This window comes from Chiloscyllium punctatum, chromosome 49 (genome assembly GCF_047496795.1).
Source record: "Chiloscyllium punctatum isolate Juve2018m chromosome 49, sChiPun1.3, whole genome shotgun sequence".
Classification (NCBI taxonomy): domain Eukaryota; kingdom Metazoa; phylum Chordata; class Chondrichthyes; order Orectolobiformes; family Hemiscylliidae; genus Chiloscyllium; species Chiloscyllium punctatum.
In genome coordinates, this window is record NC_092787.1 from 16,437,390 (window position 1) to 16,453,401 (window position 16,012).

The window sequence follows — 16,012 nt, forward strand, 5'->3', positions numbered from 1 at the left end:
GGTTCACAGTCAGTGTATTACTGCTGCTGTTGGCCTCTGCTAAGGAGGAGAGTTTCTTTTTCTTTCCTTCTGTCTATGGTAGACATTTAACTTTTGGTTTTTTAAATTGTTTTTCTGTGTTTCTTTTTCTTTTTCTTTAATTTGAGCTGTACTCAGCTGCACAAGCAGCTACTGCTGCAGCCTGGGGCCTTGCCTACACTTGAATATTGTTGCTGATGCCTGGGCCTGTATTTTAAAAAAAACCCAGGAGTTGACCAGAATTTAAAACAAAAATGAGGAGATTAGAATCTCCTCAGTTGAGGACAGATCTGAGTTGTCCCGCCACAGGCACTGTTATTGTTCACTAACAAAGGGTGATGTGGCAACCAGCCTCTGTGCAGTTATTTCAAGTTACCTCCTAGCATCGGGAAATGTTTCTCCACAATGCATAAACAAAAGATACTAAAGTGAGGAAAGATTTTGCATTCTAAGGAACGCTTGTTCCTAAATTTTAAGCTGATGGATAGCCTACTGAAGAGTGACTAAGAGCTAAGTGTAATACAAAACTAAAAGGGATATAGTACTGGAACTGTGATTTTATATTTTTAGCATACTAATTTGCTAGTTTTGTTAAACATTGTACTTGAATAATTAAACAAATTGAAACACACCACTTTAACTTTTGGCAATAGATAATGCAAGGTATTATTGCAATCCTTTTCCAGAATTTCAGTCATTGTGTAAGAGTGCTTAGGTCACTGGACTATACACAGTAGGCTAATGTCTAAAGATCATCAGGGACCTATACAGCTTTAACGTGCAGATTCGTTTCTCACAGAACAATGCATTGTCCATACAAGCTATGAATCCTTGCTCTAGCATTCCAATGATATGTCCAAGGGGAAGCCTTACAGTGCAGGAACATGCTGTAAGTGGAAAGGAGTTGTGCCATTATGGTTTGGAGAAGCTGGCCAGTGTCAGATGAAGCTGTCATGAAGCATGCCCTGAGATGTTGGTACTGGGTATCCAAATTGGCAGTTTGGAGAAACAAGGGGGGAGCTGCAGTGGGCAGGTAGCTGCCCTGATCTTCATGTCAGGAATTCTCTTTGTTTAGTTTACAAGTGGTGGGCAGTAGGATCAGAGCCTGTTTATTAATGAGGTGAGATTCGGTGTTTGAATGGGAATGAGCAATAATCCCCATTAGTAGGCATCTTGTAGATCCCTAATGATAAACTCAAATATTACAAAATGCAACGACATGTTGAGAAACGTCTCACCCAACATCTCTCTCAATTCTCCCAGAATTCTTTCCATAGCCTAAGCTGTCCTAGACCTGATAGCATTCTATTCACTGAATGTCTCAAAGTGCTTTACACCCTTTGGGGTTTCTTTGAAATGTAATCAGTGTTCTAATGTACAAACAGCAGCACAGAAATCTGAGCTCTAATAACTGTCTCATGTCACAATTGCATTGGGTTATTCAGCAAACTATTTGGGGGACCATATTTGACTACTAACTGTTACATTTCATTGATTTCAGCATACAGTTGTAATCTTTCTGTAAACGTGGACACAATGTATGAATGTGGAATAAGTGTGTGCTTCTTCACTTCTAGTTAACAAGTAAACAGAATTACCTCATTCCTTATAATGGCAAGCCAAAGTACCTTCAGTTCAGTTTTGTCTTTATGATTATTTAAGCACCCAATGTCCTCCTCACCGTTTCCTTTGGCCTGTCATGTGGGAACTGAGTTTACATAAGCTCTGAGTAATAGCATGCTACAGAATAATTTTTTTTAATTGATTAACTTAGGAGTCCTTTTCTGGTAGTTTCCATCGAATTGTCTTGGATGTTAATGTACAGTAGATGATCATTTATTTTCTCTAAACAGAGGGATGAAAATGACGATTTCCTACATACAGAATATTAAACTGAGTTTCTTCCTGAATCTAGTGTTGGATCTTGACACACAACAGATGCAATCTAGACAGCTAAAAGATTAATTTAATTCCAGTTATGTACTAAAATTGCTACATACTTCAAGCATTTGAAAATATGCACAATTACAATCCCTCTACTTAATTTGCAAGTTAAAGAAAACTATCAATTTAGGTTGTGATTTATTCAAAGGCATAGACACCATGTCCATGGGGGCCACTCCTTGCAGCAGAATCCAACCAGTTAGCTTCAAGAGCTGCACGGCGAGCTTTCAAGCTCCGGAAGGTATCTAGGTGAGGTCCTATCTGCACAAAACAAACCAAAGGAAATGTCAGAGGCAATAATCCATTTGGACAATATTTCAAAAACTATAGTGCCTGAAGCATAATCTCCAACCTCAAACCTGAAGAACATTGTCCAGAATCTGTGGCTAATCTAACTATTAGAGCAATGTTGTGTAGACAGCATGAACTGCAAGTTAAACTATTGATGTTTAGCTATTTTAAATTTACAAAAAAAAACTTCTGAGTTAAAATAAATGACAAGCAGCTTTAATTCAACTAATGCTTGTGGAATGTTAGTGTTTGCTCTTGATCAACAATGCCCTTTAACAAAGAATGAGTCAATCCAGATTTGACCCTTCCTTCTTAAGAGGAAAGGTTTTGATGGCATTTCTTTTGAACTTTGTTTTCCTTTACACCATATTTTAAAATCATAAATGGAGGGATTTCATCATTTTTTTTCATTTTGATACATATCTTCATAAGAATTGGAAACAAAATACTAGTTCCATGGAATGGTAGTTTTTTGTCAAAAATAATGAATCATGAAAATGAAAATAAAGTCTGTCAGAAGTTTCAATTTGGATGAAATGATTTATCTATATATCTTTAAAAGAACCAGATTACACAGAACAAAAAAACAATATTTCCAGATAGAAAGTAGGAATAGAAACATAGAAACATAGAAGATAGGAGCAGGAGGAGGCCATTCTGCCCTTTGAGTCTGCTTCATCATTCACCATGATCATAGCTAATTGTCCAACTCAATACCTAATCCTGCTTTCTCCCCATAACCGTTGATCCAAATTTGCCCCAAGTGCTATATCTAGCCGCCTCTTGAATATATTCGATGTTTTGGCTTCAACTACTTCCTGTGGTAATGATTCCACAGTCTTACCACTCTTTGGGTGAAGAAATGTCTCCTCATCTCTGTCCTAAATACCCAAATCTTCAGACTGTGACTCCTGGTTCTGGGCATACCCAACATCCTCCCGCCATCTCCCTTGTCTAGTCCTATTAGAATTTTTATAAGTCTCTATGAGATCGGAATGGGACGATTGGGCGCAGCCATTTGGGCACTGGCGTTCTGGCACGGCCGTTTGGGCACCAGCTGATTTGGCGCCAGCCCATTTGGATGTTTTGGTGCTAGGAAGAAAATGTTGATTGATTCTTCATCATTCAAAGGAAGAACTGGACCCAATATACTGGCCACTACAGCGGACAGCTGGAACTGACAACCGGAAGTGGCAGAGACAGGCCTCTATAAATGCCGGAGGAAACATCACAGAAGCGCTTCACAGGAGGCTCCCAAGCACTGAGGATGTCACCTAGACAGGGGACGAAATGTTTGCAAGACAAATTCCCAGCTCGGCGAACAGAACCACAACAACAAGCACCCGAGCTACAAATCTTCTCCCAAACTTTGAAAAGGAAGAACTTTTAAAAGTTTTAAAACTGTAACTTTATTGAAAAATAAAAACATTAAATCTGTTAATCACTAAAAACTGTAACTGTAACTGTAATAAAGAAATGTTCTTAGTGCCAAAATGTCCGTCACCAAATGGGCTGGCGCCCAAATGGCTGTGCCAAAACGCCGGCGCCCAAACGGCTGCGCTAAAACATACCAACCCCTGTGAGATGCCTCCTCATTCATCTGAACTCCAGTGACAAAAATCCTAACCAAGTCAATCTTTCCAATACGTCAGTCCTGCTATCCCCGGAAACAACCTGGTAAACCTTTGCTGAACTCCCTAGAAAGCAAGAGCATCCTTCCTCAGAAAAGGAGACCAAAACTGCACACAGTATTCTAGGTGTGGCATCACCAAGGCCCTGTATAAGTTGGAGGGAGCATTAGACAGATACATAGTAGTGAATGTCTAAGTAGGACAAGATCAAACAGACAGGCTAGAGGTAGAGTGGAGGAGAATGGCTCATTTGAACATAATAGATGAGTGAAAATGACTGGGTCCAGGATGTTACACTGGCAGATCACTGCAGTGATGTCTTGGGGCTGTAATGGCTGATCTCTGAAAGTGCAAGCTTTTTTTTCATATCAAGTATGACTTCAGGTATTGGAAATGTTTCCACTTGAACCTTATTGATCTCTATTCTCTGAGGATTCCTTGATGTCATACTTCTAATGCTGCCTCGACCCAAAAAGCATCTACTCTCAGCTCTTGTCTGTAGTTATCCTCATGGAACCATAATTGAATTTACACTAATGAGGTGTGAAGCAAGTGGTTCGGGTGGTCCTGGACAGTGCTACACTAATGGCAGTTGATGGTACTATTAAAGGCACCATCCACATTGATGTTGATGGATCAACAGACAGCAAGATTAGATTAATCTTTTTTGTGTGTGGATAGGATGTACTTAGATATTTTCTACCTACGCATGTGTCAAAATCATAAATGTGCTGCACAGTTTTGACTGGGAGGTGACCAATCCTGTTACACAGATTATTGCCATAATCCACAGTGTCATTATAGTCAATGTCTTCAGCAGTTTCTGAATATTATAAGGAGTGAAGTGAATTAGCTGGATATTGAACTACGTGAGCATGTGGCTACTTTAGTAGCCAGGTAGGAATATCTATATGATAATATTGGCTGCTTGCAAAACCGTCAACCCTGTTTCCCAAATTTATAGGCTGGAGTCAAGAAGGGAATACCTTATGATGCTCCCCTCTCCTCCTTCCACGTTGTTAATTATATAAGAACATCAAATTTCCAAGACTGTATAGCACAGAAACAGGCCATTCAACACAAACACTCCATTCTGGTGAACATGTTTCAATTCAGCCTCCTCCAAACTACGATAGTGGCAATTACAGATTATTGAGTTTTAACTTCCATGACCTGATTGCCTTACCTGAGACCACACACTTATTTTTTTTTAAAAAAAGAAACACCAACCTAAAATGGCTGCAATATTTACCCAATCACATATTGAGGCAAGTTTTGTGAAACAAAACCATTGGCACTGGAACTTTTATTTAAAGACACAAAACCAGGCAACTGAGTTACTATCAAGAAATTCACATCTTTTATTTTAATCTGTACTAGTATGATATTTCACATATTGGGAGATGAAGAGCTTAGCAACTAGGTAGTCATCTTAGAAGCAGATTGAATTAGACTCAGGAATACAAACTGAACAATATTTCAATAGCTAGTTTTGAGTAGCAGAGAGAAAAAGAAAATGGATTTGTAAGCAAACACTGGAAGATTGTCTCTCACTCCTTCTCTCCTTCTTCATCTTGAAAATAACACCCAGTGAAAAACCAAGTGGAGAAATAACCATTCAACGAGAATGCAAAGGTATTTACAAACCTCGCTGTTGCTGAGGATACCAGTCAACAATCAAACAACAGTGGTCTTATGTTAAAACACTTCAAGGACTGGAAGGACTCTTAAACTCTGTAATCCTTATTCTCCCTGTCTGTCTATACCAGACATTCTATTGATAGTTATTATCCTTGTTTGTCTGTGTGTTTGATGCTGCATTTTTGTGATCTTTGGGGTTACGTATTAAAATTCCTCTTTCTTTCACTCAAGAAAACTTTTATTATTGGCTCCTTCATTTCCAGCAAACTCTGTTTTAATTGAAGTACGATAACCACATACTAAAAAGAACCAAGAATATTTGTTGTGACTAACCAAGAGAGAGTTAAAAAGAGAAGTGATTTTCCCCTTCACACTTTGCCATATCATTCTAATTTATTTCATCTCATCCCATCTGCACATACTGTCAACATCAAGTACATACCTAGCTTCCCCTTAGAGTCATATCTATAGTTTCACATTGTAACAATTCTGTGTAAAACAAAAACTTGATTTCTTTATTAGATATATTAGCAACCATATTACATTTATGATCCTAACTTATGGACATCCCTATGAGTTAAAACTACCAAACTCCTTCATAATTTAAGACTTCCACTAAGTCACATTTAAACTAGTTCTTTTCTCAGAGCAAAGGGTCTCACCTGCACATTGTGTTCTGATATTCATACTGATTATTATATGCACTTACATAATATGAGTGTCCCTGACAAGACCAGTGTTTATCACCTATCCCAAAGTAACCCTCGAGTAGGTGATGGTGAATCACCTTCAAGCCTTAGTATTCTTTGTGGTGATGGTGCGTCCACTGTCCAGTTAAGTTTTATAGTAATTGCACGTAATAATTGATTATGAATAACTGGCAAACAGAGACTCAGATTCTGGTTCAATGAATGATTGGAATATTTGCAGAACCATGTACAGAGAAGGAGTTTAACTCTTTAGTCTTCAGTAATTTGTTTTAATTTAGAAACGTCTAAAACACCTGGATAAACTTAATCTCTGATTCTGTGGATTAGTCATTCTCTTATTTCCCATTTTTTGCTTGGAAATTCAATTCAAAAATGATTGAAATTACATTCCAAAAGGGCCATAAATTTGCGTGTACTTTTGACAATTTAAAACTCAGAAATTACCTCTGATGTTCTAAACAAAATCTCATAGAAATCTTAAGAGGTGCAATATTCAAATTATGAAATTTTAGTGTTTTTCCTTCCAAGCATGGACAAAGTAATCACATTTACAATGTCTATGATATCATTACAAGTTACACTTGCAGATGTAGGTGATCAGATTTGATAGAAAAGAAAAAACATGCAGTAAAGAGCATCTTTCATGACAGAAGGATGCCCCAAGGAGCTTTATTTTCAGTGCTGAACTTTTGAAATTTAATCAATGCTGTAATTTTTGAAAGCTATAGAGAGATAAGTTTAGAGGAATGGAGCATTTCTCAAATGAAATGCTAACTGTAAAGACTTGCTTAGAGACAAAAAAAACTGCAGATGCTGGAATCCAAAACAGACAGGCAGGAGGCTGGAAGAACACAGCAAGCCAGGCAATATCAGCAGGTGGAGACCTGAAGAAGGGTTACACCTGAAACGTCAACATCTCCATCTCCTGATTCTACCTGGCTTGCTGTGTTCTTCCAGTCTCTTGCCTGTCTATACTGTAAAACCTTGGGCAAAATATTGATATCCTCCAAACTGAGCTTACCCATAACCTTCGAGCCCTTTATGTTCCACCACCGAAATCATGTCACTGTGACAATCTATAGCTCTTAAAGTGTGCTCTAGGCATCACTGGTAGTCTATGAGGGTCCTCCAGGTGGTCAGAAAGCTGGTCCAAAATGCAGTTCCCTGATGTACATTAAGGCCATACAAGAGAACAGACTAGACTATCAAGTTCACAACCCTTCTTGAAAACACACGACCAGACCAGTTCTCATTTGCACAGCATGAGTTGTCATAAACAAAACCATATAGTTTATTTGGAGGATTTCTGTTACTATTGATTTTGATTAATTATTATAGATGTAAGACATGAATTAATTTTGAAGATTATTGTGATAATTTAACACAATGGATTCCTTTGATGTGTTCTTTGATGTGTAATATTAATGTTTGCAATAAGAAAATTCTATACTTTTGTTTCTGCCACAAATGAATAATTTATATATCATGTTTAAAAATCCACAATATTTTATTATGTTTACTAGCAAGCATTTGATGATTTTTTTGCAGTAGCAAGTTAAAGCAGTTGCGTAGGAACAGGGTGGGGTGGCCTGCAAGATCTTTCACCCACCTAAGTGGTTCGCAGACGAAACAATCATTCATGTGATTGTAGAAACAGTGCTGGTCATTTAAATAGTCAAGAGAAGAACATTACACCTTGTTCAATCTCACTAATTGTACTCCTTTGTTTTGTTTCCTCACCACATGAAAAGTGAATGAGTGTTGTCACAGGTTAGTGATATCTAGTGCAGCCCGTGATACAGGAAAACAAACAAAAGGGAGGTCGGACTGAAAAATTATCAAGAACTCTCAAGAGCTGTTGACAACTTGTTAAAAATAATCACACCCACAAAACCTATTATAGTTAGAATCTTGTTCAGCAAGTGGTCCAGGTTTGTGTCAGAAAGCGTCACAGATATAGAGCCACTCTTATCTCCAGTATTCCCTGCTGTGTCCACCATCTGCCACAATGTGTTGGTAGTTTCATAATATATCCAGGAAAAATCTAAAACTACTGAGTTCAATTTCTTAGACGGACTGCAACATGGATACAACTCTTTCTTTTCTTCCCTCTATCCGTGTCCTGCATACCCCCCATCCCCAAACTCCTGCTGCATGAAAAAGCAGCTTTTGGACAAACATTTTCCAAACAAAAACTGACAGGAAGATTGCAACAGTTACTTTTTTGATATAGAAATGCTCTGCAAAAATATGCACAAGGAGCTTAGATGCAAATTACTTAGAAACACATCACTCTACTACTTGACAGAATATAATGAGAATCACTAAATCTTTTATAAGGTCAACACTCCTCTTCCCAAGCAGCTGTCAAACAAAGAAATTCAGCAAAACCAAACTTCCATCGCCTCATTAAACTCAGCAGCCACGGACGACATGTTCCGCCATCAATACAAGTTGTTTTGTGTCAGTAATTTGCAGTAAAAGTCTGATCGAGGGCCTGTGGAGACTGGGGAATCATTAGCGCTCCAGGAGCGGCTCTGCTCCTAATTGGAAGCATTGGGCATTATCAACTGAGGATTTTCCTGGATCCCTGACAGCTACCGGTGCTGGAATGATTGCCCACTTGTCAGTGTAAAAGACCATTAAAAACAAACAATTTTTCTTTAATTGGAGGCTTGCGCTCGGAGCCCAGGTGAGAAGCCTCATCACTTTCTTTGGGCCTATTGATGATTATGGCTTACTTCAAAATCTGTCTGACAAAATTGAAAGGTTTTTCTTCTCACACTGGAAAGTGTTTTCAATATGACTACAAAAAGCTTGGCAGGTGATTTATATTTTTTTCCTCCAGCCTGCAAGGCCTTGATTAACCATCTGTATGTTCATACCACAAGTAGAACTGTTAGGCTTCAAAACTGATCAGCATTACTGAGGTGAGCAAACCAAATCAAGACTGTTTGACTCCAAATGAAATCCTTGCTGCCTTCAGGAGCCAAATGGACCACTATAGAATTGACCCCAAGCCTACAGGAGGATACTTGGATCCAAATCCTCTCAAATTGAAGTAGAAATTGCTGATCAAGTTTGTGCTCTTTGACACCTCTTGCATTCCTAGTGAATCAGATGGCAAAGAATGAAGAACTGTGACTGAAATGGTCAAGTTCTTAATTATAAGGGAAAAATAATTTGGGGTGAAAATTAAATGGTATTGGTTCATATTGAGTGCAGAGATGATGGGCACTTGATTATCTTCAGCCAGTTTATCCAGCAAGATCAAAATACTGCAGGCTGCTTGGCTGTAACTCAACTAACCACCGCAATAAATATATGAATGATTTTGGTACAACTGCGTGCAGATGGAGTTAAAGAGCTTTCATTTTGAGGAAATTGTGTCAAAACAACACTGTTAAATAGACTTTGTTGTCTCTAAAGAAAATCTGACACCAAAAATTAAATGTCTGCTATTCCTATCGTGTGCTTTGTAAATTGTGTAATTGGAGAACTAACTAGCAACAGGCATTTACAGTAAAACGGTGTTACAAGCATGAACATTTAAAAAAGGGGTTAGGATGCCTGGTTTTACATTTTATGATAATAACCTCTTTTAAGCACAGTGAAAATGCAGCTGGATCAGTGCAGAATTCCATTAGTGCTGCATACATGTTAGTCATCACACTTCAAGCTGACAGTTAGCATTTCATTCCCTGTGTCAGCTTGTTAGTATATTGCAACAAAAATCTGGCTTTTCAATGAAATTGGAGGTTGTGAGAGTTGATCAATTATTCTGGAATCTACTAGAACTAGTCTGATCATTTGTAGGGCAGAACTGAAAGTTAGTACAACTGATTCCATCAATTCAAGGATATAACTGGATGCAATCAGAACCAATTACACAAATCCTGTCTATTTATAAAAACTTCAGCATTCTGCTTCTGTAATGTAGTGATTATCACGGTCAATTTTCTGTGAAATGTCCAGGTTTGACATGAGATAGACATATTATAGGGGTCAAATGGCACAGTGGTAGTGTCCCTACCTCTGGGCTAGAAGGTCCAAAGCCCAATTACATTGGAGATGTGTCACAACATGCCTGAACGGTTTGATTGAAAATATACACAAGAAGCTGAGGCAAAAAGGTATAAGGTGAGACGATATCTAACTGGTTGTAGGTAATGTTATTATTTATCCTCAAAAAACTGTAGCTTAAAGTCATCCTTTCAGTAACTATTCCTCTTCTTTATTTGAGAGAAGTTCTCAGTTTGCAGACTTAGTGAAAATAATAAGAGACGGAGACATATTGCATCATGTCTCTAGCGTCACGATCAGAACTATGATTTCCAAGGCTTCCAAATAGGGGGGCAGCATTGGACCTACCTCTGGAAGTGTGGTACAGGCCCACTATGGCAGTGCAGTTGATTCTGATATAATGTGATAGTTCCGTTCTTGTGCAATCTTGTGTTATAAGAAATTGTGCAATAACTGACCATTTAAACTAATGAGGCCTGAATTGCATTAATAGCCAATAGAGGTAAGGAATGTTCGCGTTTTACAAATAACAGTCCAAGTTCTTCAATAGCATTAAAGCCAATACTCATTGAAGAAACACACGTTATCGCAGAACCAACTGTGCTAATAAGGGGGAGAGCAGCTATTTGCACTCTTATCTCACTTATTCTGCACTGACTTTGCCCAAATGACCAGCACCAGGGCATGAGCTCTCTACTCCATTAATGACACTGACATTTTTTACAAACCCACCGACTCCCATAGCTACCTGGATTACACCTCTTCCCACCCTACCTCTTGCAAAAATGCCATCCCGTATTCCCAATTCCTCCACCTCCGCCGTATCTGCTCCCAGGAGGACCAGTTCCACCACAGAACACACCAGATGGCCTCCTTCTTTAGAGACCACAATTTCCCTTCCCACGTGGTTAAAGATGTCCTCCAACGCATCTCGTCCACATTCCGCACCTCCGTCCTCAGACCCCACCCCTCCAACTGTAACAAGGACAGAACGCCCCTGGTGCTCACCTTCCACCCTACCAACCTTCGCATAAACCAAATCATCCGCCGACATTTCTGCCACCTCCAAAAAGATCCCACCACCAGGGATATATTTCCCTCCCCACCCCTTTCCACCTTCCGCAAAGACCGTTCCCTCCGTGACTACCTGGTCAGGTCAACGCCCCCCCCCTACAACCCACCGTCCCATCCTGGCACCTTCCCTGCCACCACAGGAATTGCAAAACCTGCGCCCACACCTCCTCCCTCACGTCCATCCAAGGCCCTAAAGGAGCCTTCCACATCCATCAAAGTTTTACCTGCACATCCACCAATATCATTTACTGCATCCGTTGCTCCCGATGCGGTCTCCTCTACATTGGGGAGACTGGACGCCTCCTAGCAGAGCGCTTTAGGGAACATCTCCGGGACACCCGCACCATCAACCACACCGCCCCGTGGCCCAACATTTCAACTCCCCCTCCCACTCTGCTGAGGACATGGAGGTCCTGGGCCTCCTTCGCCGCTGCTCCCTCACCACCAGACGCCTGGAGGAAGAACGCCTCATCTTCCGCCTTGGAACACTTCAACCCCAGGACATCAATGTGGACTTCAACAGTTTCCTCATTTCCCCTTCCCCCACCTCACCCTAGTTCCAAACTTCCAGCTCAGCACTGTCCCCATGACTTGTCCTACCTGCCTATCTTCTTTTCCACCTATCCACTCCACCCTCCTCCTTGACCTATCACCTTCATCCCCTCCCCCACTCACCTATTGTACTCTATGCTACTTTCTCCCCACCCCCACCAGCTTATCTCTCCACCCTTCAGGCTCTCTGCCTTTATTCCTGATGAAGGGCTTTTGCCCGAAAAGTCGATTTCGCTGCCCTTTGGATGCTGCCTGAACTGCTGTGCTCTTCCAGCACCACTAATCCAGTATTTGCTTTCCAGCATCTGCAGTCATTGTTTTTACCTATTTAGATCCTGTAGCTAGTTACTAGGATTGTAGCTACTGGAATTCGGAGACATACAGCTATGATCTTGTTCTTCCTCATCTCTGCTCTCATCTCAGTGCAAGGCCATGTCAAGAGGCAGAACAGTAGCAGGACTGCTCTGGGATGCTGTAAATGCAATTCCAAGAGACCTCCCTGCTCACAGACACAGTTAAACCCCAGATTGCTGTTTCTGTCAGGCACCAAGCAGCTGTTGACTTATGACTGGAGGTTTCTTGTTTTTATGAGAATAAGAGGATGTTTCCTGGCATGAATGTATCAATTACTTATTTCTGGAACATTTCTAGCACTGCTGATGTGGAAATGCCCCAGTTTAGAAATAAAAGAAGCTAGTTTGAGTGGTAATGGGTTTTCTGAACATATTTTAAAAAAAACTTATGATACTGCTCTTTTGGGTTTTATTACTTTTTGTATAATGCACACCACTGTCCTGATTGTGAGCAGATTGTAATATTTAGTTTCATTTTAGAACACTTTTCTAGCTCAATTCCATGTTCTTGATGGAGATCTCTCTTTTCAAGTTAATCATGCAATAGCTAGGGAAATAGCACACATTTAACAGTTCTGAAAGAACCAATGTCAACAGAGAAATGTGAGCATTGAACCGTTAATACAATAACCAATATGTATGTAATAGATTGTACAAACATCAGATTGGTGACAGCCAGATAGTCAGATCCAGCTGTGATCACAAAATCCAGCTGCCTGTGCCTGTTCTGGTAAGCCAGGTTTCTGAGCATTTAAAGCATTCACATGACATTCCTTTCTCTGCTACTTTAAAGACCTCATTGTTTTAAGTGTATTTTAAGGGCATTACATTACTATCCCTAAGAAGTAAAACCACAGCCTCTAAACATTCCTTCAGTTTATTTTTCTCTTCTTTATTCTAGAAGGATTTTCAGTTCCCAGACTTGGTTGCATCAAATCTCCACCTCACGATGTTGCTTGAAGATTTCCAAGGCTTCCTAATATATCTGAGGTAAAAACAATAACTACAGATGCTGGAAGCACCAATTTGTGGATTAGTGGTGCTGGAAGAGCACAGCAGTTCAGGCAGCATCCAACGAGCAGTGAAATCGACGTTTCGGGCAAAAGCCCTTCATCAGAAATAAAGGCAGTGAGCCTGAAGCGTGGAGAGATAAGCTAGAGGAGGGTGGGGGAGGGGAGAGAGTAGCATAGAGTACAATGGGTGAGTGGGGGAGGGGATGAAGGTGATAGGTCAGGGAGGAGAGGGTGGAGTGGATAGGTGGAAAAGAAGATAGGCAGGTAGGACACGTCATGGGGACAGTGCTGAGCTGGAAGTTTGGAACTAGGGTGAGGTGGAGGAAGGAGAAATGAGGAAGCTGTTGAAGTCCACATTGATGCCCTGGAGTTGAAGTGTTCCGAGGTGGAAGATGAGGTGTTCTTCCTCCAGGCGTCTGGTGGTTAGGGAGCGGCCCAGGACCTCCATGTCCTCAGCAGAGTGGGAGGGGGAGTTGAAATGTTGGGCCATGGGGTGGTTTGGTTGATTGGTGTGGTTGTCTCGGAGATGTCCCTAAAGCGCTCTGCTAGGAGGTGCCCAGTCTCCCCTATGTAGAGGAGACCACATCGGGAGCAACGGATACAATAAACCTGTGCCCACACCTCCTCCCTCACCTCTATCCAAGAACCTAAAGGAGCCTTCCACATCCATCAAAGTTTTACCTGCACATCCACCAATATCATTTATTGTATCCGTTGCTCCCGATGCGGTCTCCTCTACATTGGGGAGACTAGGCGCCTCCTAGCAGAGCACTTTAGGGAACATCTCCGAGACACCCGCACCTATCAACCAAACCACCCCGTGGCCCAACATTTCAACTCCCCCTCCCACTCTGCCGAGGACATGGAGGTCCTGGGCCTCCTTCACCGCTGCTCCCTCACCACCAGATGCCTGGAGGAAGAACGCCTCATCTTCCGCCTCAGAACACTTCAACCCCAGGGCATCAATGTGGACTTCAACAGCTTCCTCATTTCCCCTTCCCCCACCTCATCCTAGTTTCAAACTTCCAGTTCAGCACTGTCCCCTTGACTTGTCCGGACTTGTCCGACCTGCCTAGCTCCTTTTCCACCTATCCACTCCACCCTCTCCTCCTTGACCTATCACCTTCATCTCCTCCCCCACTCACCCATTGTACTCTATGCTACTGTCTCCCCACCCCCACCCTCCTCTAGCTTATCTCTCCACGCTTCAGGCTCACTGCCTTTATTCCTGATGAAGGGCTTTTGCCCGAAACGTCGATTTCGCTGCTCGTTGGATGCTGCCTGAACTGCTGTGCTCTTCCAGCACCACTAATCCAGAATTCCTAATATTTCTGCACAGGGCATGGCACTGCATGAAAAGTGTAAAATTACCACAGTCTGCTCTCCCTTTAAAGAGAGATAACCAGTGATGAGTTTAGTCTGAGGGTCACCAAGCCTCCGGCAAGAAGGTGTGACCTTCAGAGTGACCTCAGTTGGTACCCAGAATTGAACTCATGCAGTTAGCACCACTTGCATTGTAAACCGTTTGTCCAGCCACCTAAGCTAACTAATGCCATGACACTGCTGATTAGGTGGGAGTGAAATATTCCCATCCTTCCCCACAGCCCAATGCCCCTAGTCTCTCTTCTGACTTTGTCCCAAAGAACTGTGCTCAAACATCCAAAAGAGGAACAGACAAGTTTGGAATGCCCACATCCCATGAATCAATTTTTAAAAAAAGGCTTGTGCATGGTAAAATTCTATATACAGCACTGAATTTGACCATAGTGATGTTTTTGAGGGAGAAATGTTGAGAAGGACACCACTTTGACTGGGACAACACACACATCCTAGGACAGGCAAAACAAAGACATGCATGAGATTTCTTAGAGGCATGTCATTCTAACCAGAACTCCATCAACAAACATATTGATTTAGATCCTATCTACCTTCCCTTGTAAAACAAAAGCAATCTGAAATGACATCACCCACCTTAAGTAACCAAGACCTATAAATAGAGTGGCGGGACATACCACGAGCACTTCACTGGAGACTCTCACTGATGATGTTACCTAGTATGGTCTCGCAACATCTGAAAATAAATCCTCAAGCTCAGCAAGCTAACTTACATACTTATCATCAACCTGAGCTACAAATCTTCTCAAAAATTGCTAAATATTGAGTCTGATAACAACTTCTCAATTCTGAATGTTGGCATTTTTCTCAGTCATTTGGAAAGATAGAGTTTTGGTGTCTCACTTCTTGTGAAGGACAGTAGCATATCACTGTACTAGATGTCAGCATAGATTATATGCTCAGATCCCTGAATACAACATGTGACTATAACTCCTTTTCTCTAACCATACAAAATGATCTTCTTTTCATCTTGCAACTTGTATACTCTCAAGAACTTATCAATCTTTTATTAGAATCAAACATAACCACTTTAATATCTTTTCTGCTAAATCACCATCAACAGTAGCTTCACTTCTATTCACCCATTTGTCAGTGTAGTATTAATGCTTTTTTTTTGCTAAGATCAATAGATTCGCTCATATTCAATCTACCCTAATTTCCACACCAGATTTATTTTCTCATGCTGGGCTGTTTGGACTATGGCATCATCTTTCTTGTAGAATGTTCTAATATCCAAAAAATGTCAGTATTTTTCTCTTTATTCTTCCCTAAATCTTGATGAGATTGGAAGCAAACCTCTATATTGCTTCATTCTATTGAACTATTACTAGCAATATCATGCCTTCTTGCTGCCAAGTCTACAGATT

At 40.9% G+C, this 16,012-nt stretch overlaps 1 protein-coding gene across 2 annotated transcripts in view; it reads right to left on the reverse strand.

Annotated features, from left to right (window-relative positions):
* Positions 1-1,832: 1,832 nt before the first annotated feature.
* The window catches only part of cfap77 (cilia and flagella associated protein 77), a 237,508-nt gene continuing 223,328 nt past the window's right edge, over positions 1,833-16,012 (reverse strand). For both annotated transcript variants that reach the window (XM_072566320.1, XM_072566319.1), the window contains one exon: positions 1,833-2,223. In XM_072566320.1, the coding sequence (XP_072422421.1) occupies positions 2,101-2,223 (123 nt within the window). In that variant the 3' untranslated portion in view covers positions 1,833-2,100. The remainder of the gene's footprint in view (positions 2,224-16,012) is intronic.